We start from the raw sequence: 24,604 nt of genomic DNA, 5'->3' as shown, positions 1-24,604 counted from the left end.
TCGACAGACAGAATTCATGCTCTTTACACAGACCTTCTTGTTGCAAACAGGTCTGCAGTGGTGTGTACCTCTCGGCTAGCGGGTAAAAACACACACAACTGGCCTTAGAGCAACTGGACGTAGTAACAGGAAGGTTTAAAGGAAAGAGAAAAAAAACACAGCAAAAAGTTGCTGAGCTGATGCAGAGAGAAGATGTCTGTCTCTTAAGAGGGTTTGAAGCTTAAAAAGGCCGAGGTGGCAGTACCTCGCCTGGCTGTCCAACTTGGAACGGCGCTAAGAAAAGCACAGTCCTTGGTCAATGTGGGTGGAGGGGTGGATTTCATTCAAGCAAACATGTTTTTGGATCCTGCACATCTGAATTGAATTACTAGGCAAACAGCCGATGGGGAAGAGAGCTTAGAACAAACTGAATAACCCCGCAGCTTTGTGTGTCTTTATGCTCGGCGATTCTGGGTGGGAGGCTCAGAGGCCTTTCAAAACTCCAGGAAAGACAGGGTGAAAAGAATGCCTGGCATGCTGAGAAATCCAAGCCTTGTTTGTCAACGCCAACAGGAAGCGGACGTGAGAGGGGACTGACCGTGTCGTATGTCCTTAAAATCAACCATTCCAAAACTATGCCATTCATCACAGGCAACGTGTGCTTTACGTCTGGTCATCGCCTCTGAAAAGGTCAGTGGCGGTAATATTCTGGGTTAGAATAATACAGCGCCGAGCAGCGTCATATTACTGGAGTGAATATCCCCAGTGGTCAATAAATAAATTGAGAGGGCTCGCAAAATCAGCAGAGCACATATAGACACAAACATGAGCAAATCTCAACGGGATCCACTGGGCTTCTAAATATTTTCAAACAGTATTTTTTCTGCTAAACCTGCCGCTAATAAACAGTGTCTCAAGTAATTCCGCTCATTCTACCAACCTAGATTCGAGTCAAAGCACTGGTTCCTTATTCCATTTCTGAAGAGGATCTTGTCTCTGCAGTGGCCCAGCAGGGCTGCAGACCTCAGATCAGTATTCAGTTCAGTCCTCCCAAAGCCTTTGATATCATGATGGATCCCGGTTGTTCACTGCCTAATGCAAAACGAGAAAATCTCACCGGACTCCAAGTCAAAGGTCTGTTGAACGAATATGGGCTGAAAGCAAGTATATATATATTGCTTTGAGAAGAGTAAAAAAAAAAAAAAAAAAAACAGCATCTTTTTCAGTTAATATCTCTACTTAAACTGTGGCACAGCGCAGAGAGTTGACGAGTGCACCAGACACATAGAGGGAGACAAAAGTCATCCGTGGAATGCTGCTCTAGACCTTGCCACTTCAATTCACTTAAACAATTCGGTGACTAAGTGACTTATGACACGCTGACAGGACCAGGTCCCTTGCTGCCTTTATTGCTCTGCACACTAATACAATATTGAAACAAAGAGGGGGATTCTTGCGTCCCTGTCAAGTAAAGACCAGTCCATATTTGAGCACTGAATGCATCGTGATCTGATAAGTAATGGAGGGACAGACACTCCGGTCAGTTCTGCCTCATTAGAGAGTCACAGCACCTTCTAATCCAGTGTAACAGTACTAGTCAGTGTAGTCAGTAATGACACGGAGAATAGGCCTTATAGACAAATTACTGCAAATGACTGAATGACCTCAGTGAGGGAAGTACGCAGCTCTGACATCATTATCAGCAGACTGTTAATGACTGTGAATCGGTACGTTGTGAAAGATGAGTGCGAGATGCGGATGATACAGACAACCGCACCACCTCTCCTTCCTTCTCTCCTCTCCTCTCCTCTCCTCTCCTCTCCTCTCCTCTCCTCTCCTCTCCTCTCCTCTCCTCTCCTCTCCTCTCCTCTCCTCTCCTCTCCTCTCCTCTCCTCTCTCTAGTCCAGCTCGGCCACTACTGATGGGCTGACAAGTTCCTCATACTGCATCACCAAGCCCTGCAGCACCTTTGATGTATTATTCATAAGAAGGCAGCCCTCTGAACACAGGAGCTGATATGGGGGTTTTGGGGTACTACACGAATGCATGTGTGTGTGTGTGTGTGTGTGCACATACGCATGGTGGGGTGTGGTATGTTCATAGAAAAGCTCGACCCCCTCTTCCCAGTCCTCCCGCCACCACCATCACCACCATTACTACCAAAAGCAATACCAAGTGAATGCTAAACAAACCTGTCTGTTGAATAATTGAGGATCTCAGGCCAGAGCAGGCTCCGATTAGCATACAGGCCTTATGGACCCAATCTGCACAGTGACAGGACGGTCTTTCCCTGGACTTTCAGTGGCCACCGAATGCTCTGATTTCTATTTTACCTCCTCTTCTCTTCTTCCATATTGACAGACTTAGCAGAAATATCAAAGCCCAGCAGCAATAATTGCATTAATCTCTGCAGGCACACGCAGGAATGTTAGATGATATCATTCACAAAAAAGCTAAACATCAGCATTGTCTTTGTGTCCTAAGGGAAGAGTTGAGAGTGCATGGCTCTAAATTAATATGCTGCATATTGCATAAACCTCATCAATAAACTAACAGCGTAAGACAAACTCACGTCTACGTGGAGGTCTGAGTCCATCAGTACTAAATAAAGTCAGATTTCACACATGCTTGCAGAATGACTGCAGGAGTACAGGTCTGCTTCAGGAGTCCCTGCTGGTGTCTCCTCACTGTCTTTCCTCAGGTCTCTCTTTCTGGCTCTTCTTGGCCCTGGGCAGTAATCCCTGGCCCCCTGTGTGTGCCCATCCGTTCCCCCTGCTCTCATTAGTGCAGTGTTAGGGCCTGGGGAGCCTGCAGGCCTGGGGAGCCAGCCTGCTGCTCCCCTCCCACTCTCCCTCGCTCTCCTCGGCTGGAGTAATGAGCACATAATCAGCCTGGCTCCCTGTCAGCAGCAGCACACCAGAGGGGCATGTGGGCTCCTGGCCCAGAGTGGGGGGTAAGAGCAGAGCATGGTGTTTCACTTTCTATCCTGGGTGCCCAGGGTGCGCCGTACCCAGTTTCCCACCGCACATCAAATGACCCTCTGGTAACAGGTCATCAGATCAAACATGGCGACTTCCTCTTTAGTTCACATAATGGAAGTTGTTACTCTTTCAGTGAACCTGCCCACCAAGTCAAAACGTTAGATGGGTTCAAGACAATATTGTTATCTCACATTGTTTGTAAACGCTGTAAACGGTTAAATTATTATATACATATATATACACACACACACACACATATATACTGTATATATATACAGTATATATACTGTATATATATACAGTATATATATATATATATATTTTTTAATCCCTTAAAAAGTCAAAGCCTAAATTTTAAAAGCAATACAAAAAAAGCCCACAATGTGGGTATATAAAAAAAGCAGTTCAATAACATTTACACGCATGATGCCAAAGAATAAATGTTCAAGACTTCAGAAACAAGCCCATATTTATGTTCGCACAAGTGAAGGCTATTTATTGTTCAGATGTGAGAAACGTTTCTGCCAGAAAGCGGTTTGATCTCTCACACTCGCGGTCCTCTACAATGTTTCTGTATCGACTTTTCTGGTTTAATGACGTTCAAAGAGACGAAGGCCAAACAAAAAAAGAAATAAATAAAAGCACCAACATTGAGCCACATGAAAAGTAGTAGCAACCGCTGAAGGACAGAACAGAAACAATACAGCCTTAGGTCAGCGTGCTTTCATTTCCTTTAAACACAGTTGCTGTAACCACACTTATTTGTTGCGAATTTTTCTCTATCTCTCTACACTCTGTGGAGTCCTATATTTCATGACATTACACATCATCTACATAAATTCCAATAACTTCCCAGCAGCAAAACTTGACACAGCAATTGCTGTGTTTCAGAGAAAAGTTGACAGGGTCACTGAGAGGTCAGTATTTATTTCAATAAATTGTCTTTAATTGGTTTCCATTGAGATTTAAGTCAGTCCTATTCCCATGAGCAAACTCAGTCCGCTTCACAACAATTTCCCATTGACTGTGCTCAATGAGGACTTTGTCATGTGCATCACTGGAGATCCAGAGAATCAACCACAAACTCAGCAGGCACGTCTAGCCAGGGTACGTAAGGTCAAGGGGCTGAGCCGCAACGTTCCTTATTACTAAAGAGTAGTGATTGTGGCTTTGTGCTCCGTGCACCGCTTAACACGACTTCCCGAACCAGGGAGTGCCCTGATACAATCAAGCAAGTGAGATGTCAGATATGGATGCTTTACGCTCCGTGTTATCTAATGTTTTGAATCGCAAACAGACATCCCTCAGCGAAGCCACTGACCAAACAGGTCTGCTGAGGCCCCGCATTGTCTAACCAGACTGACACACACCACGATGACTAGTTCACACCTGTGTGGGAAAGTTCAGGGATGGCAGGGAGGTTCAAACTTGAGATTTATGGTGGAGACATAGTTATTGTGGCAAAGACAGACACAACTGCTCAGCAGTTAGCCTGCAGGTGCTGTGGGGTGGGAGGTTGTATGTGTGTGTGGTAAAGGGGGTGGGACTTGCTGTACATGTATGGGAAACATGCACATTATAACTTCATTATTGTGAATAACTGCATTATGGTGATAGTTTGATTAAAGCATTTACATGGTTTGCAGTAAACAGATTCCCCCAATAACTTGACATGATTTGTTTGATAATTGAGTTAATGTAGCATGTATCCTGAAGGAAACATCTTGTTAGTGCCTCAAAATGGTGAGACAGTGCTGTTGCTCCCATTCATAGATTTACTGACCCCTGTATTACAGTTATTTGGGATGTGAAATTTTACTGTAGCAATGACTTTAGTATTTAGGGATTTTCATTGCACTTTTGTCACACTTTCTCTAGTTTATATGCAACAGTAATATGAAACATTGATAAATTATCAAAAATGCTGATAACCTTGACTTCCAATTCGATAGTTTTTGTGTCAGTGTCTACTTACTAAATGCCCTGGTGTTGGAGAGCGAGAGTCTTTTAGCGCAGCAGATCCAGGAACATCCAAAAGAGGCCATTTCATCTGCAGGTACTGCAAGCGAGAGAAAAGGAGCACAATTAAACAACAAACCAAAAACACTGCAGAGAAAAACATGCACAGCAATAAAAAAACAAGAGGAAAAAAAAAAAGTGCTCGAAAACAGGCAGGATATTGAGACCAAATGTGCAAAAAATGGCTCCTCCTTAATATTTACAATTACTCCACCGCAGGGAGTACATCTTTTCCTAGAGCGTGCAAAAGTGGTATGAATGGTGTCAAACCCGCAGAGATCTCCAGCAGACACCTGTACGAGAGCCACATTGCTGCTGGAGGCAGACAGTGATTTCTGGCACGGGGGAGAGCAGGGGAGAGCGATGTGAACACAACGGACTGGTGGAGGACTGTGAAATTGCCGTTTGTCAAGGAAAAACAAGAGGCCAGCTGTGGGCGCCCATCGCTGAGCGGGTGGGAAGAGACAGCTGGAAGGAAGCCCCAATCTACACAGCAGCGAAAGGCTGAGCTGCGGACTCAAAGGTAACTTCTGTCTGTCCGTCTCAATTGGTTTGGCCTTTTGACCCCTTTTAGCGCCTCCTCCTTTTAATATCACGCTTTTTCACACATGTATCAGAGTTATCATGAAGGGTTGTGTAAGTGTTTGCTTTCCCTCTTTTTTCTCACTTGTCACAAAGATTTCCACCACAGTTTGTCCTATTATTACGACTGCTGCCCGTCCATTTGCACCATGTGCCATGGCGTAAGAGCTATGTACTAGGTTTTTGTGATTTACTGCTTGATACAACATGCTGGGCCTTTTTTTTGTCCTCTAGCAATGAAGATAGCATGAAGCCAGAGCTCCACAAGCACGGCTCAACCATCTGGTTTATGAATCAGTTTAAATACCGGATACAGCAGCTTGTCATGCATGTGGATTTTCTCCCTGGTAAAATTTCAAATTAATTAAAAGGGTTTTATACTATATGTTTTGCTTTGCTCATCCAGCCCCATGTAGTGCAGACACATAAATACACATAGTTCATTGTTTAAGTTGCCTTTTGGGCATAGAAGTGTATCATGGGTTGTAAATTGTGTGAATAAGAGGTTACACAATCCCACCAGGCAGCCACTGTTACCATTCTGCAGTGAGTTCTGTTGTTGTCATTTACATAGCATTAGGCCTATGAATTCCTATGCACAAGCAGCTTGACGTCCACCCAAAGCAAACATCTGATAAATGGAAAAGACAAGAAATGGTATCTGACCGACAAAACCTGTTAATGAATATATGCAAAGCTTTGTCGCAGGATAAATGATGACAAACAAGTAAAATGGAAGAGTCATGCATTCAGGTTTGGATTTTTAAAACTTCATTCATCACTCGGGTTTGTAAGGAGGAAGGAAGCTTGGATGGCTGTGGGTTAAAAATGGAAAAGACATTATAGCAGGAGGGGGAAAAGGGAGAGGAGGGAAAAAAAAACATTTTCAGGAATGAGTTTGTCGGAGCAGGCAGAGAGTATTGTTTCCTGACAGCTGGGGTCCAACAGAGCACCGAGGCAGGGGGAAGGGGACCCTTTTTCCCTTCGAAAAGGGGGGAAATTCTTAGAGTTGACATCAGCCCTCTTCATTTTCACTATACTGCTCAAGGCTGAATCGTAGGTTCCAACTAATGGGCCCAAGTCCATACAACTGTCAGGAGGCAGTTGCTTTTAGAGGCTGCTAGCTCCCTATTGAAACTTTACTCTGCTGTGTGCATGGTGCCTAATGAATGCTACTCTCCAGAGAGAAAATCCAAAACAATGCAGTTTTCTCTGTCTAATCTATGTCAATCATGAGTCCTTCCACAAATGAAACAAGCCCTATTGTGAGCGTTTGGTCTAGCCCGGCCGTGCCCACCCCGGCTCTCCCACCCAATCCATCCCTTATTTGACAGCTTCTGCCAGGACTGAGAAACATGCCCTGAGGCTTTTTTTTTTCCTGAGCGCCTACTTTTCTTTTAATTGCCAGTGTGCCCTGTGGAGCGACTGTTCACACACTCCCCGAAACATCCAGCCAGGTAATGCCAGCTGCACACTGTCATATTAGCTCCAGACCAGAGCAGCACACGGCTCACTAACTCATGAGAGAGGCTGAGAGGCAGAGAGGGAGGGTGTTTGGGTCTATGAGTTGTTTCAGGAAACAAAAGGTGAGGAATTGCGGGTCGCGCAGCTCAGCAAAAAGTTTCTCAGTGTTAACAGTGAGAAAAAAAAAGAAAAACGCACAAGGGAAGTGAAGGAGAAAAAAGTTAGGACAGAGCGAACATTTGAAATTCATGATTCAAGCAGTTACGACATGGCTTACATGATGTGAAATGTTTGTGTAAGATTGAAACACAAGATTAACTTCAAGATATTTAATAATGCTTTACTCATGCCCTTATTTCATTAGAAACAAATAGAGACATATGGTTGGGGGCCCACAGCAATGCCCATTTCAGCATGGGAGCTGGAAACTCTGGTAAATCGACTCGGACAGAGTACTGAAAGAAATGTGTAACTAAGTGAAGTTTAGCTGATCCATTTTTGTAGTTCTCTAATTGTCTTCCAGCCTTCCCTGTTGCCTCCAACACTCAGAATAGACATCAGTAGAATGTGCTACTTTTACAGGACCCAGATGCGACAAAGGTGGCAGTGATGCCACTGAAATTTTCCAAAAAGCTGCACTGGAGCCCTTTGGTTTTTCGAACAGAGAGAATACAGCATATGCTCTGGGGCATGTGGCCTGCCAGAGCTGGGTTCTAATTGTTACATTGCTCTCACAGAGCGGAGGAAAACACAGCCAAGAGTCTTTGTCATCTCTGAAGTGTGTGGTGCCATACTGCAGGCCAACATCAGAGCATGGAGAAGAGACAGATGTCTGGACATTTGCTGTCAAACTAAGTCAGACGCTCTGCCAAAAGGACAGAAAATATCCCAAACTTTGCTAGCAACTATCTGCCGACTTCTGAGCTGCACTGAGAAGTCTTAATGGCTGTCAAAAGAATAAAAAATATAGCATCATATTTCAGCTTCTGTAAAATGTGCAGTAATACGACAATAGCACAATCATCAGGCCTAAAATATGGCTTGACTTGAGGAAAAAGCAAATGTGGCTGAAATGGATTATATGTCTGGACAAGGGCATAGAGCTGAATTGGATTAACCCAATCAATCAAGAGCAAACAATCAGATAACCCACAAATAAAAGAGTGAATATGTATAAAGTGGCAGCTCAGACGAGGCCTGACGCTTGTGAAATGGCTTCACCCGACTTGTGGTGAATAGCAGGAGCAGCAGGAATGCCTCCACGGATCGCTCTGGCAGATAATGTCAATCACCTACTGTGTGGAGAACCCCTCCCCATTGTTTTCTTTTACCCCCCAACAGAAAACAAATGGGCCACACAGCTTGCTGTTTGGCTGAGGTGTTAATTACCGTCCCCTGCCCATATGAACAACAGCTCTATACAATAGCCCTGTCAGGGCCCCAACACAACAGTCCCTCCATGGCTCTCTCCGCTGATATCTCCTGCTCATGCAGGGCCATTGACACCTCAACCTGATATATGCATGAAACACAATTAAAAGCTTTCAGGCACAAAGACAATGTGATAAGTAGCCCCCGCCTCGACTCAAAGTTTGCATTAAGGCTCATTGTTTGCCAACATTACAGGCAATTACATTGACAATTCTTAAGCAAACCTCGGCAGTCATTGTGCTAATTAGTGTGTAATTGATGGGGAAACGACGAGCTGCTAAGCTGGTCAGACCTGTAGTGCACTACCAGGCCACTGCAAAAAAAATTTCTGAATGGGGACCGTGTCCTATTATCCAGTCCACTATGAAGTAAGCAGATTAGTCAGGGAGGAAGTTATTAATTAAAGCTATCTTAAAGGACGGCGCAAAGAGAAAGGAACAACAAAAACATTTTGGTGACAATGTACCAGTTGAATGAAATATTCTTCTTTTCTATCCAAACTGACAGCATGGATTTGTAAGCCCTCGATCGTTCTTTCTGTGAGTTTATTCGTGGAGATGTGTTAGCCTACATATACACTGACCTGCATTTGGACCCTGAATACAAATCAGCAGAGAACCCAAGAAACCTATAGGAACTCTTGTTATCTCTTTTTCAGCCCCTGGTTTACATTATATTAACCCTGACAAGGCTGTGGTGCTGCGGTGGAGATAGCACGCTGCTAATGGCTGCCACATTTGAAGTGTCCATTAGCCCATAGAGGAATGAAGTTAAGTGACTATGACAGGGGTACTCCCTCAGTTTGCCGGGCCTCTATTGTGACCTGGTCGGTCGTCCTGCACTCTCATTCACAGCCAGTAAAAAAAAACTGGGTCAAAGGTCAGACATCCAGAGTGCTGTGGTTTCTATGGTAACGTGGCCTATTAAGGCCAGGCTCATTGGCCTCTTAACATGCTCTTGTGCACAAAAGAACTATTAGTGCAAAGAGGGAGAGAGGAGTGAAGAGGGGAGGCAGCGTGAGGGAGGTCCTAACAACACAGCGTCAAGGTTTTTCCAAGATTTCCAAGATGGTTCCACGCTCTGCCTGTACTCCATCTACAGAGTTTCAGTAGTCCCTTTGAGGGGTGTAGAAGACACAGTAGAATTTATTGTACAGTATGTTTGATAATTTATCACTGCAAAGTCAGTAAAAAAAATATTTGTGTTGTTACATTATGAGCTGCACATAAATTGTAGAAATCCTCAATATGAACTGAATATCTCAGAGATTCAACTCTGAAATATTCAATGAGCGATTGAGTGTCATATGACTGCCTCATGCATGTTCTGTACAAGGCCAAACTGGGTTTATTTGAAAAGTCCTGGGAGTGAATTTACTGCGGTTTCAGTAATAAAACAGCATTTACAGAGAACAAGGCCAAGATAAACCCCCACCCCCCAAAAACTCTTCTTTAACATTGTGTCCCAGTGAGTGAGCTCCCACTTCAGCAGGAGTTTGCATTTTTTGCAACTCCAGCAATTATTTGTTTCAGGGTTTATTTTTTTCTTCCTTTTTGCATGACAAGTTCCTGAGTTATTGCTTCCTGCAACTACAGCGTTATCACTGAGCTCATACATTGAGTGTTTTAATGAAACCGCCATCTTTCCTATACTAGTATTTTTAAACAGATATAAAGAAAAGTTCTCTTACTGAGGTTGACGTAAGGAATAAGTGAGTAATTTTGTTACACAGCAGGTCATATAAAACTCACTGTATAATTAGACACATAAGAAAATAATTATACATCTGGTAAGAGCAGGGCCATCTCATAAAGACAGGGAGGAGGGTGCGATGCTTTTCGAGTCAATTATGTGGAGTCAGTTATGTGGTTTCCCGTACCTGGGAGATCTGCTTCCACAGAGCGCTCCGCTGCATGTCAGCATGATCTGATGTCAAGACAGACTACACCTCAAATGTCAAAGATGTCGTCCTCTTCCATGTCCTGTGGCATTGTTTGTCCAGTCGCACAGGAACACAACTTTTTACTGTTTGGGGAGTAGCCCCGTTTCATTGAAATTCACAGCCGTAAACGTCTGTATAATTAACTCCAGAGCACGAGGTGGTTACCAGCGGCTGGCTGGATGTTTACAGTAAAGCTCGACTTAGAAATCAAATGTGTGTGTAAACGTATGTGCGTGCGTGCGGCCGTGCGCGTCGAAGTCTACGCCAATGACACCGAAGTGAGACCTGAATTTTTCATTTATGACCAAACACAAATTGACTAGAGACAGCATGGGTTACCAATATAATACAGGGTTTCCTGCCAAGGCATTTAGGAGGCAATAATAAGTCCAGCATGCACCCCTCACACTGAACAGGGCAAATACCACAGCACGGTAATCACTCCAAAGTCTCGGTTAAGACATAAAAATAATCTTTTTTTTTCTTCTTTTTCCAGAAAGTGCAGATAAATATTTACCCCCACTCTCCATGAGTAAATTTGAGTACGTCTGCTAAAAGTGTGTCATTTTTTTCTAACAGGGCACAGTGGGTGATTGTTTCCCCCCTTTTTTTTTAGCTTCTCGAGGCACTTTTGAAAAAAAAAAGTAAGAGAGAAAGAAAGCTAAACTCCCCAAGAGCAGCTGACAGAGGCAGTAGAGGCAACAAAGCATCTTGAAGGGAAAAAGTCAGTTTCGAGAAACTGAGGTGGGCATAAGTGGGTGTAGTGGAGAAGGCAAGAGGGAGAAAAAAAAGGGCCTAAATTAAACACATTTGTTTCTGCTCTCACATACCACAAGTCTTATGAAAACAGAGGGCTGATTGTGTTCACTCTGCAAGTCCACCCCCCAACCCCACCACTCCCTTCCCCTCCCCTCCTCTCTCCCTTCACCACCACCCAACACCACCACCCAGCTCCACACCCCCACCCCCCTGTCCTGAGCAGCAGCCCCTCCCCCCTTGCACGCACGCACGCACGCACACACACACACATACACACACACACAGCTGCCTGCAGATGCCTCTGTTTGCTCTCCGAGTGCAGGCGCAAATCTCCAGACCCCGCAGACTTCTGGGCCCTGCCTCATCTCAGTTTTTACTACCTGACATCGCTATCACCCCACTGCTAGCCCCACTCACTTCGCTCTCCATCTCCTCTCCGCCCTCCCCCACCCTCGCTCCGCCGCCTGCACGCCCCCCCTCCAGCTTTTACCTGCTCAAACACACACACACACATTCACATGCCACAGGTATGCTCGCTCCTCCTGTCGCACCGGGACACAGAGGCTGACTGTTAGAATGAAACCCACATCATTTATGAACACTTTTAGAGACATTTATGGAGAGATGACCCAAAAAAGTTGCAATAAAACCAGTGAAATTTCTAATTTAGGGAAGAAATTAGTTGAATCAAATGGGTGAGGCGCAAAATAATTATCTTTTTAGTTATTTATTCCACTTTTATCAGTCTAGATCAGACAAACTAAAGCGAAGGATAATCATTTTGGGTCTGAAAATAATCTCAGTTGGCATATAGGGCCTGGCGTGTTTTATTGCAAAAGAAAATATTTCCAAAAGTAGTTTCAAACTTCCACACTGTGCGACACAGTGCACGACTTACTACCGTGACATTCCCAAGGATTAGTTATGCGTATTGTCGGCAGACTGCAGGGAGGTCTGGAACGTGGCCAAAGTGTTGATTTTTATACCTGAAACATTTGTAAAAGTCGTTCCCCTGCAATCTACAGGCTTCTTTTTCATCATGCTGTGCGTTGCGATACTGAGTGCTAAATCATGACCCGCTGATAGGTGTGGTTATAAATTCAATTCATGTTCACATCTGAGGACTCGGCTTACATGGCTGAAACTTGGTGAAGAATACATTTTCCAGTGAGGACGTATAGGTTTTCAGGCGGTTGGAGGATGAGTAAGTCACCTTCCCCTTCAATAATAATCAAGTTTAGTTCAATAGACGTACAGACACTTGAAAATGTAATTTCTTTTGAATCAGTTGATATTAAACTAATCATTTTTACTCATTTTGAAAAAGAAGAGATGTTTTTTGAAGGACTAACACTGATTCATCAGGACTGCAAAAAACCTCACTTCACAACATTCTCCAAACCATGGAGAGCTCAAGGCTGGACATGGACATTTAAAAAAAACATATACAGCTGCTGCTATCTTTCAGTTTGAATACAATCTAATGAGAACGGCAAGGTGATTACGATCAGGGGCTGCTGTAAATATCAGATTCCCAGGGACAGAGTTTAGGAGAGGCCCCTTTACAATTACACAGTATTCAGGAATGCAGAGCATGAACCACAGTAACATGGAGCTGAAGACAAATGCTCACATCCCATCTTGGACGTTTAGCTTGCACCACGCGACAGAGAGGGCTTAAGGAAGAGCATTGGGAAAAAAAGGAGGAAAGTTTATCTTTAGTGAAGAGTTGTTTCTGAGAGCCCCAGATCTACGCCACAACGCAACAAACTTTTGCTCAATCCAAGCTGCACACTTCTGCAAACAATTAAGTGTTAACCCAAGAACTGTAAGTTGTTCGGGGAGAGATTGAGAGAAAGAGAGGGAGAGAGAGAGAGAAAGAGGAGAACGAAGGGGGGAGAGACTGGAGAGAGAAGGGTGCTTGTGCACAATTACAACAGGGATTTATGGCCTGAGAAACAATTTATAAATCACAGCGCCTGAGCTAATGTGCTCCAGATTGTCCTCCATGCAGCTGCAATTTTGGTCTGCGTGAAACGGCATAATAAACCTGGCTGGAGGACATGTTTGGGTGGGTGGGAGGGGGGCGAGGAGAAAAGTTGAGATTGTGGGTGGGGGCTGACGAGGGTGAGGCCGTGGGCTCGAAAAGTTTCTGAGGTGTTTCGAACAAAGAAACTGAGAAGTGTTTCTGTTCTCTTGTTTCTGGTGTTCAGATTTCGCTGAGGTGCAAATTCTGAGCGGCTCAGAAAAACATTTTAGCCTCTATAAATTCTCCCTAATGCAAATAATACTAATTAAAAGATGTTTGCTAACGTAATAATGGGCCAACACAGTAGCTGGACAGCAAAAGCAATGAAACGCCTCCAAAACGAGAACTGTAACTGAATAATTACACAAGTTTCCACTGAGAAACAATTACAGTTTCTAGCCAGTTTTATGAGCTCATTGTGAAACTGCGAACGATACCCTGACAACAACACCCTGGACATAAGCGAAAATTAATTTTAGCTTATAACGAGAGAAGACAAATGTTGCAAACCGATCCTCTCATTGTGGCTGCAGGCTGGTGTGGAAGAAGAGATCGGATGTGCTGAGGGGAAGCCTGGGCTTTTGTGGCCACTCAGCCAACTGGCCCTGAACCTTGACCTCTAACCCTTCACCCTGGGGGGCAAACAAAGCTCTGAGTGACATCTGAAACTAGACACTCTGTGGGGAGAGAGTGTCTGGACAGGACTCAAATAACCCCATTAACTCTGCAGAAAAGATTTATGGCTTTTTTTTCCATTTTTTTTTTTTTTACCACTGCAAATCTCGAAGCTGAAGAGTTGCACAGAACTGTCAAAAATAATCAAGCAATTAGAGGTGCGCACCAAGTTGCATCTTGTTTACTTGCCAGTATCTCCATCTTGCACTACGATAAGCAAAAATGTTCCATAATTAACGACTGCGAGTTGAGTTGTGATTAGCAGTGAGACACATATGCCAGCAGTTAGTGTGTAGCAAAATAAATTCTGCTTAATACGAGCAGCATGAAGCTAATCTTCAGGCGGGTTTAAGAGAGTCACTGATGCATATTCACTAGCAACACTGGTGGATTCTGTACAATGGATTACGTAAACATCTCCAGCATTAGTATACTGTAAACAAAAACAGAGAGAAAAGTTGATGGTAAATGTGCTGCGGTGAATGCGAGCCTCCGTCGCCAGAATGCTGAAAGCCAGTGTAGTATTTAAATCAGGCAAGGAGGGAGGAAGACTGGGCCAAGCATTCTGTAGCTCAGCTGTGAGGCTCTAAGCCGTTGCCCTAGGGTCTTTGTCCTGCCTTTCAGGGCAAGTCTGAGGTAGTCAAAGACCCTATTCATGACCGGCGCTCCCCCTGCCAACACACCCATACAGCCCCAGTCAAGTCAGCCGAGAGCTATAGAGCCTTCCCATTTCACACGAGAATCAGACCTGCCCCTAAAGCCTGCTTCAGGGATTTCCAATAGCCAGCCCCTCCAACCCATGTACAATTCAAACAAAAGGGCTCCTTGGCCTACTCCATGTCATATAGGGCTGATTAGATCTTTTTTTCTAATGTAGCTACTCTAAATTTGAAGCAAATAAGTCAGTCACATTTGTAGGGATTTGGTATCCAGCCATGTAAATGGATGAGGGATTATGTCAGCGGAGGCGTGGAGCTGCCATCCGGTCGCGCTCCATCCATCGTTATCACCTGCTACATGATTCACCTCACGCTAATACACATCTTTCAAAGAACGAGTGAGAGAGAGAGACAGGGAGAGAGAGAGGGAGTAAACCAAAAAGCCCACCTGGGTCAATCAACTGATCACATCCCTGAACAAAGAAATCCAATCATCTGTGGCAGCCACAGGGGGAATCCCGCTCGTACTGAAGAGTGTCTCCTGTCTGAGGAGCACAAGGCCCTCAACCACAGCCATTACTCATAACTAATCAAGAGCACAACCTCATAATTTTAAATTGAGTAGAGAAGGTCAAGAAAGAGTGATGCATCCTGCGGCCAAGGCCCAATGTAAAAATATCAGCCCATCAGAGTTTCTGCTGCTTCTGCTGTTTATTCTAACAGGATCCACAAGTCTGGATGGAGATAAGGAGGCTACACATTTTAGATGACTTGTGCCTTTGCTGCGCTTTAATTGAATTTGATGCTCTGCAGAACATTGTGACTTCTTAACAAGTACAATTGGTTTATGAGGGTAACTGGGGGAAGTGAGGGCCACCCAAAGGTTAAGTTATTATCAATATTAGGGCAAGTGACCTGATCTCATGGGAAAACTGTTCTTATATGCAACAATTACACACTTTATGGACTTAACAAGGGTGTCTTTCAAAATTAATGAACTTATTAAAAACTATCCAAAGCAGAGACTAAAACTCATCTTACTCCAAATGTCAAACAAAGTAGTTAAAATCGTGACTTAACCCAATAAGTCACAATATGATTATAACCTATAGTTGTTCTGCAAAAAAACATGGGTATTTTGAAGAATATAAAATTAAGATAATGCTTTATGTATGGCCATAAGAGAACACACTGATACAATTGATAGAAGAACTAAGCTAAAGCAACGTTGTACTTTCAAAACTACATGTCAGACAAACCTATTGAACTCAAAGCAAACTTGACGAAAGTAATCAGATATAAACACATGTGCTGCTTGTATGTATATATGTGTTACATATGGTTACAACATATGGCTCTCTTTAAGGTATATGTAGCCAAACACACTTAACCCACCTTAGATTACAGATGACATTTCAGTGATGTCAGCTTTACTGTCAGTCACATCTCTAAGTTTATATGCGTTTATATTTTGACATCATAAAGCCAAAGACAGATATGTGCTAAAAGTTACACTGTGTAAAACAGGAAGAGGTAAATTCATGTGTCATTTCTTATCATGCACGTAAGTTATAACGCTAACCCCAGAAACCATAAGATGGTTATGGTTTGTGTGCAGGGCGTCACACGTGTTTGCAAGTAAAATGTGTTGACGTGACATGTGTCTGTCAGGGGACATGGGCCGTACCAGCGGCCCAAACCTCGCTCCGACAGTACGGGGACAAACTCAGCGGGATGCAGCCAAACTGATTTATCACTCCAACAAGAAGAACAGCTGCTCTGCTCGCTGTCAACTAACCTCATCCTGGATGGATATCCATCCTCTCCTTAATTTAGTATGACCACTACAACCTCACTGATACTCCACACATTCTGTTACACATACTGACATGGCCTTTAACAGACCCTGAGCAGGGAGAGAGTGTTTCTATGCCCTGTACGTGAACTGAAGCGCAGCCTGATACAAATCTTAGTAGTACTGAAGCTACGTGCATGATCTGATAGCCTCCTGCTGCCTGCTGATTGGGGCTGTGACTGTAAGGGAATGATGAGGCACTGCGGTCTACGGCGGAGGAGCTGTGCTCTGTGGGAGACAGAATCCCTCTGATAAGTGAGTGCCTCACGGTCTGGAAGCCGGCCCACCTCGGGATAACAGGCAAAAGGGATAGCAGGACCCATATCTGCCCCAGTTTATGCTCCCACCACCACATCTCATCAACAATCTCTCCTCCTGCCTGCTCTCTCTCTCTCTCTCCTGCTGCCTGCAGTGCTTAAACTGAAAACAGCTGCTTGGAATACCAGACTGATGAAACCCTGTTTAGAGCATTTTCTTTTTCTTCCTGCTGTACAATCACGTTTTATTAGCATGGAGTGAAGCATTTAAGGTACAATTATGGAGGGAAAACATTTCTTTATGTGAGCTAAACAGTAGTGGTTATAGCTATGAAAGGGCCACATACACTTACACCACCACAGTTCACTCCCCCCCTCTGACGCCCCCCCACACCCCCGCTGTTGCATCAGTTAGTGTGGCTGCAAGCAAAAGCTAGTTTCACTATCGCTTAATCTGAGGGGCTGAAATCGTTGTAATAATCAATTAACTGATAAGATGATCAACAGAAAATTGATCTGGAACTATTTTCATTTTCAATTTATCAGCACATTTTTAAAACAAACACTTTCTATATAGCTATAAGTATTTGTAGTTGTTTTTTTTATATATCTTGAGGTTATTGTGTGTTGGTGAACACATCACAGACAGAGGTTTTTTAAAAGAGGTTTTTCTACTACGGAATTTTACACGCCAAAATTAATGAAAATAATCATTAGTTGAAGCCATTCTCTCACTAACAGACCAATAGGCCATTAATCAGGCTTATAATATATGATGACAGAAGAAGAGAAAAAAAGGTTGGAGAGAGGTTGGATGATTAACCCTGGATCAGGAACAGTTTGAGGACTGCAGTCACCTGGGAGGGAGACAGACCTCCTGATAAAATCCCGGGGCCCACCCCTCCCCCTCTTACACCCAGACTCCACATTAATACCACAGAACAGACATGACTAAACTGGTATTCATGTGACACATGATACATGTCTCCACCTCCCACACCTGCATCACCCCATTCTTGGCAAGAAAAAAAAAACTTTTGTTACTTTAAAGACAGCAGCACTTTAAAATCCCACGTCCTTACAGCTGAATTTCCTTGCATTTAAGTCTCACCATTCACCGCACAAGGATCAAAATTGTTCATAAGCGGAGACAGAGCATGTGTAGACATGACTTGCAGCTTCCTCTATAAATAGCGAGAGATCTTTTCAGTAAGTGATACACTATAATATCTAACTCCGCAACAGGGTTGTTTTGTTGTTCGACACGGTCAACAACATCTTCGAAAAGGTCTCAAAGGTGAGAAGAAAGGCCGAGATTCTGGAGAGAACTCAGGTGTTGCTAGAGATGTTCACCTTTGGCCAACCGCCTCACAAATTCGCCCAAAATTTCACAGGGAAAAGCAATGTAGCAAACCCCGCGCAGCAGCTCTGGCCAAACATAGCAAATGAGAAAAACACATAAATTGATAAAAACACATTTACACACATATTCATCTTGGCACATCAAAGGGATTCATTGATGTCACTGAACATGGGGAGTCTGCGGCTGGAGAGGGGAGATGTTGGTTATCCATTCCTCAAAGGGTGCTGAGATGCTCCTGATGGGCCCTGCGCTCGAGAGCCAAAGAGCGCTATAAACAGAATTTCTAATGTCAGGCGGAAGGGTGGGCGGGTGGGTTAGGTAGTGAACTAGCAGGCTATGGGGTAGCAGGAGGAATTGACGCCAGCTCATGCCTTCCACAGAGACCGAAGAGGGAAGGATACAGACCAGGACTGACACCATTTCACACAGCTCCACTACACAAGCGATGGTACGAAGCGAACATGAGCACAAAATGCACGCTCCTGTAAAAGCTCCATAACACAGGTTCTATGTGAAGCTGCTGAAGATTATAGGCTGTTTAGTTTACACAGTCAGTGATTTATAGATGTAAAGGCAGATAAAGTGGAACATTAGAAACATGGTAATTTAATTACAACTGTAAACTGCTTTGGTTTGTGTTGCACTAATTAGACCTGACCTTGTTCAACCCTGTGTAATATGCAAGTAATTGCTGATGTTTAGATATGTAGTAATTGACAATGAATCAATTCAGATGACTCGATTCTGAAATGTTAAATTACATCCAAACAGCTCGCCCTTCTTCTCAAACTAATTCAACATTATTTTAATATTTCAAAACATTTTTCTTTTGCCAATTTTAATTTAATTTCCTACAGCCGGAGCAATGAGTTCATTATCAACCTGAATCGCTCCGGGAAAGAGCTCTTAGCCAGCGATGGCATTTCTGCGGTTACATGCGATCTGTTCCTAATTGAACAGTGCCACTAAATTGATGTAGATGTGTTTGCCTTTGAAGAAAAAATCTTTTAAAAACTATAAACCTAGTCAAAAAATGTTAGCTCTGTTGACACAGCCCTTGGTTGAAAAAATATTTGCGTGCCAACGTTCAGGAATACAACACTGAGGGTTGTCAGGATGTGAGCGCCGTACACTGTTCCCTCTGTTGCACAAAGTATCCACATTGCCTCACCTGAACGCCCCCACCCCACCCTCTCCCACCCCCACAACTCACACACTCACACTGCACACACAAACGTGCAGCACGCATGGATGCATATGTGTGCATTCACCGACACACACACACACACACACACATGTGCAGCAAGGTGAGTGAAATGGCCAAGTGAGCCACCTGATGAAAAGACACCTCAACACAAACAGGCTTTGCTTATGCAGGGAGAGGCCCTTTTATTCAGCGGGACAATGTCTGTGTTGACTTTTCTTTGTCTGCACATTTTTAAGCACCAAAAGCAGCAGAAAGAATGGGAAAAAAAGAAGTCAGAAAGGCATGCAACCGTGGCCACCGACATGTTCAGACTTATACAAACTCTCCATTCATATCTCAATCTCAAACAATTTTCTATTCAACAATCATGCTCGGGAGTTCGAGTGTCTCGCTGCGTATTTGATGAAGATATATTTGAGCGGCCAACCTCGCTCTCGCTCACTTGCCACCTCTCACACACAAGAGGCATTTCACTCTTTAGTGATGATGATGATGTACTAACAGAGTTATCTCAAAGTGCTGATGAGGCTGACAAGCGATGGCGTCAAGCGTCAAGTGTGTGTTCATCAATTAAATCTCGCACCAGTCCGTCACTACGGGAACAATGCAGCGATAATCACATCAATGAATCGACAAACAATAAGCGGGATTTGTCAGGCTGACTATGTAGGAAAATGAAAAAAAAAAAAAAAAAAAAAACCCTCTCTGGCTCCGTAGCCCCACAGCAGGCAGAAGTCTGGTGGAACATCTCTGCAAACATAAAACCTCCTCCTCAGCTCTCGGTGGATTACAGCGGAATGTCAGCTCCACGCAGGCTTTAAATCAGTTATGCTTGGCCCTCGGGGGAACTTTGTGCTGATCCCATGTAGGCCTGTCTCTCATTGCTCATGATAGGGTTGCCACATCCAAATTTAAAAGTTCGGGCCTCAAATCCTTCATCATGCAGCACATTGCAGAGTCAAATCACAGCACGACGACTCTTGTGCAACATCTCCTATCTATTATTTAGCATTTGCCTTCTTTTAAATCCTAGCATGTACGGGGTATACTGCTTTATTATTATTACACAAAAAGTACACAAAAGATGTCAGGCCTGTAGGGGAGGTGTAAATAGACACATGCAGGAAATGTAAAAATATAGCCAGACACACACACTGCCCTGTGTGTAATTACAAAAATATTTACCTTGCTACAGAAACGAAGCTGCTGCTCCACCTGGAAATAAAAGCCACTGGACTCTGTCGTCTGGTATTTAATCACATGATGTGGGTGAGAGGCATAACTTTAATGTGTCTCACGCAGCACAAGTGCAACCACATACTATGCCACAAAAACAAATCTATCATTCCCAGCGGGGCTTTGCGAGACACACAATATAATATATCTGTTTGCTGGCACTGGCATTGTCCGTATCTCAAGACCAGAGAGGTGACGACACAAACGAGGTGAGGTTACCCTGTGGGCACATTTCTATCCAGCCAGTAAATCAGCATATCCCACAGGATGATGCTGCACGATAAATCTAACTGTAGAGCTCATTACTTAAACTAAGTTGTTGGGCTGATGTGTGTTTGAGCCACTGGTAAATATCATCCAGTAAATCTGACTTTATTCAGCTTCACAGGTGTAAACAAACCGGCCCCAGAGCTTTTACTGGGTTCTGAGTCGAACCTCTCATCAATCAAATCCACTGCCCTCTCACTATAGCCATGAGCACAGAGCAATATGGAGACCTTGAGACATCTGCTAAGTATGCCAGCTATTGTCTGCCTGCTTGTTTTCTGCCACGGTGATGATTGACACAGTCAGCTCACTCTGTCCCATTGACCTCATTCTTTTTTTTTCTAATATGGGGGATTATACCTTCGAATTTTAAATCCTCTCCAATTATTTGTTATTTTGCCTTGAGGAAAGTCCATTTAATTTTAACTTTGTTTTGTTGGACAAAAAAAAAACACAAGTAAAGTGAGAGTCTTTCATACCACAGACACAAGACAAAACAAAGCAGAGACTAGATAATAGACGACTCTGAATGCCTTATTTACTCCCAAAAAAAAAGATGTTCCCTGCAAAAATCCACCAGGAAAAGCAAAAAATATAATAACGACATTATTCCAACTAAACTCTGGTGGCCAGAAGCAACAAGGTGGACGATCTACACAGCGACATGTATCACCTAGCGTGAGCAGAGTAGCCATTTAGTTAATGAGCCCCAATGGAGACCTCCAATGAAGCCATCAAGACTGCTCAGAATAACAATGGTCAACTAACGCCTTTCTAATTGAATGGAAGATACAGGGAGGCGAGGGGAGCGGGCCTGAACAGTGAAAAGGAGACAGAAAAAAAGGGGGGTGGAGGAGGAGGAGGTGGTGGTGGTGGTGGTGGTGGTGGTGGTGGTGGTGGTGGAGGGGGTCTTTTCAGTCAGATGCCTGCCAGGCCTTAACGAAAGTACTTGTTTTTTGGGGCGGAGGGGTGGGGTTGGGTGCTGTGGTGGGGGCGGGGGGGGGCATGACAGGCATTGGGGGATGGACAAGCTTGGGAGGAACAGCTCTCCAGCAGGGATTATTTCAAGGAAGTTTGCATAGTCCCATTTAAATTTGTATTTCACGAGCTGCCATTCCAAACAGTGTGGGTTACATTTAAATGTCTGGAATCAGTGTCCGTGGTCACTTTGCGGATCACACTCTCTGACCTCAGCGTGGCCTTTTTCCCCCCATGCACCTTCTTGTGACTTCATTAGTCATGTTATCTTCATTGCCAACTGGTGTGAAATTATTGTAAAGTCTCGGCGCTTCACTTCTTCAGCCCTCTGCTAGCCATGCTAAAAAAGCCAGACGCTCTCCACAATGGAAAAGAAGCTGTTGCACAGTAACAGCAAACAAACCAGTGGAACACTTGATATCAAACATTGTGAGCCTGTTACAACTTCACGTACAAGCGGTGTGATGCAACCATGCAACAAGTCCATGAATCACTACAGTCTCAAACGAACCAACAACACAGGCTCACAACTGTCACCCGAATCTAGTCTGAGGACAACGGCTGTCATGGTCTGGGCAGTGAAATGCCTCCCATGTGTGTCAAAGTGAAGTATTACATTGTTAGTACTGTAGGATAGCACTTATTTTCAGTTTCTTGCAGAGCATGTAAAAAAAAAAAAGATGTTATCATACAAACAAAAGAAATGACTCCCTTGAAACACTTTTTTAAATATCATACAATTGTAAAATTAAATTTAGATAAATGTTGGCATCTATAGTGCAAAATATAAGTCCCTCTCGGGGACAGCACATGAGATAAACCCAGCTTTAGTAAGACAAGGTCACTGTGTAAAGTATATAATCAACATCCACTGATAGCAGTGCGCAGTATTTTCGGTAAGAAACTGCCATAAATCCTTCAAAATAAGAATAGAATAACTAATTTGTCTGAACTTTGAGCCGAATGAGGGGTTGTCAAATGCACGCCTTGTCGAGGGGTGGGTGGCAGAGGAGAAATTTATATCCCCAAAAAGAACAAAGAAGTAGTTAGTACTCCTTGAGAGGCCACTCGGAGGGAATATGGCGGTCTGGCAGTGCACAAGGAACTTTTACGCACGGCCAAAGTTTTTTTTTCTCTTCTTCTTCTTCTTCTTCTCCTTCTGGTTTTTTTCACACCGAGCGCGAGTGAATAAAGAAAAGAGAGCAAAGAGCGACATTTCCACAGCGGCACTTACTGTTCTGGCGCTGGGGGACAGTGAACCGTTGGATAGGTAGGGGTTGCTGAGGTCTGGGATCATGAGAAACGGGTAGCCTGGATAGTGAGGACTCTTAAAAAAGCCACCATCTTGCTGCCTCCTCAGTGCTGCAGGGATAAAAGACAAGTCAGGGTTAATAAAAGCACAAAAGCTGCATGACCACCGGACACTGCATTTTAAAAAAAAAACTTGTGCGAATGCCTTTACGGTTTTGTTGATTTATTTATTTATTTTTTACCTTCACTGAAGTAGTCTCTTGTTTTCTCATAACTTTCTAAGTCGGGTCTGGCTCGGGGGCGCCTCTCTGCTTGCTGACAAGGAGAGAACACACACACACACACACACACGGAGGGGAAGAAACTATTGAAACTTTCAACACCATTAAATCACATCTGTCTTAATGCTGTGAGCCGCGTGGAGCACATTGTCTCCGTGCAGCGTGTCCTCACCTCGGAGTCTGACGAGCTGCTGTTGTTTTCTGACTCGTTGACTAAGGAGGACTTCACATCATCCAAATCCCTTTCCGCGGATACATTCTCCGATATCTTTTCCTCCTGCTCCCCTTCGTCTTTAAACGAGATCATTTCATCGTTGGCCCCCAAGTCATCCCCACCACCTCCGTTGAGCTGTGGCATTTTGGCAGAGCGGTGGGTGTTTTTGTTTTGTTTGTGTTTTTAACGAGGAGGAAAAAACAGTCGCAACAATAATTGACTTTATATCAGATGAGCGTAGTCCAAGCGAGCCACTGGAGGAGTGAACCAACTTACAACACACTGTTCATGTTTCAAAACTCCCTTTTCATCCTCTAAACGTGGTCCCCAGGTCCATGGCGAGCACTGCAACAACAATAATCCACAGTTGGAAGTTACAGCAGAGCCGCAGAGGGGAGATATCGATGAATCTTTGGCGTTAGTGGCCGGATGCGCAGCAACTTGGCAAAGTTTGGTCTCCTTCGCAGCTTGTGGACAACTTGTGGCCCCTGCGTTTGTCTCTCCTTGTTGCGCTGCAGAGGAATGGGACTCTCTCCTCCTCTTACAGATCCCGGGAACCACATAAACTAAAACAAAACCAAAAAAAAAGTCCACGCGAAGGGGGAAGGTTACTCAAGAAAAAGAAACACGTCCGATTTCATCTCCTAGTATCCATGCGTAAGAAAACAATGGCTCGAGTGAGCAGAAAAAAAAGGAAAGAAAGAAAAAACACGCGACGGTTGCTGCAGTTTTCTTCACTTGCTTCCCCCACAACCACTTCCACAAGTTTGAGGCGACGCAATGTCGTTTTCCCAAACAAACCAAGGGATTAAACAAAAAATAAAATAAAAAGAGAGAAATAAAAACCCGGTGCGAAGAGAGAAATATTTTTTCAGCTGGACGTGCTCTCCCTTTCCCTCCACATTGCTGCCGGGGAATGCGCCCTGAAAACTACTTGGTTGTTCAAGTGGAAGAAAAGCGCAGCCTGTCCGAAGAGGAGGAGTTAGTACTGAAAGCCGACACTTAATTCACCACCATGTAGATCAGCTATTCTTAACCCTCAAGCCACCAACGCACTGCCACCGCAACAGACAATGAAATGATCGAGGGCATTTTAACACAACAGAGGAGGTTTGTAGCACGGAGTGACCGAATAATGAATGGCACAGTTTTGATTTAGCCTATTGTTATTTTTA

At 44.0% G+C, this 24,604-nt stretch overlaps 1 protein-coding gene across 2 annotated transcripts in view; it reads right to left on the bottom strand.

The window, feature by feature from the left end:
* The window catches only part of tcf7l1b (transcription factor 7 like 1b), a 32,759-nt gene extending 8,387 nt beyond the window's left edge, over window positions 1–24,372 (bottom strand). For both annotated transcript variants that reach the window (XM_083979676.1, XM_083979677.1), the window contains exons 1-4: window positions 23,388–24,372; window positions 23,177–23,249; window positions 22,918–23,045; window positions 4,936–5,019 (exon numbers count right to left, since the gene is read on the bottom strand). In XM_083979676.1, coding sequence (XP_083835802.1) covers window positions 4,936–5,019; window positions 22,918–23,045; window positions 23,177–23,249; window positions 23,388–23,573 — 471 coding nt within the window. In that variant the 5' untranslated portion in view covers window positions 23,574–24,372. The remainder of the gene's footprint in view (window positions 1–4,935; window positions 5,020–22,917; window positions 23,046–23,176; window positions 23,250–23,387) is intronic.
* Between the last annotated feature and the right edge of the window lie 232 nt (window positions 24,373–24,604).

Source organism: Trachurus trachurus (genome assembly GCF_905171665.1).
Source record: "Trachurus trachurus genome assembly, chromosome: 9".
NCBI lineage: Eukaryota > Metazoa > Chordata > Actinopteri > Carangiformes > Carangidae > Trachurus > Trachurus trachurus.
This window is presented reverse-complemented; position numbering and strand designations above follow the sequence as displayed.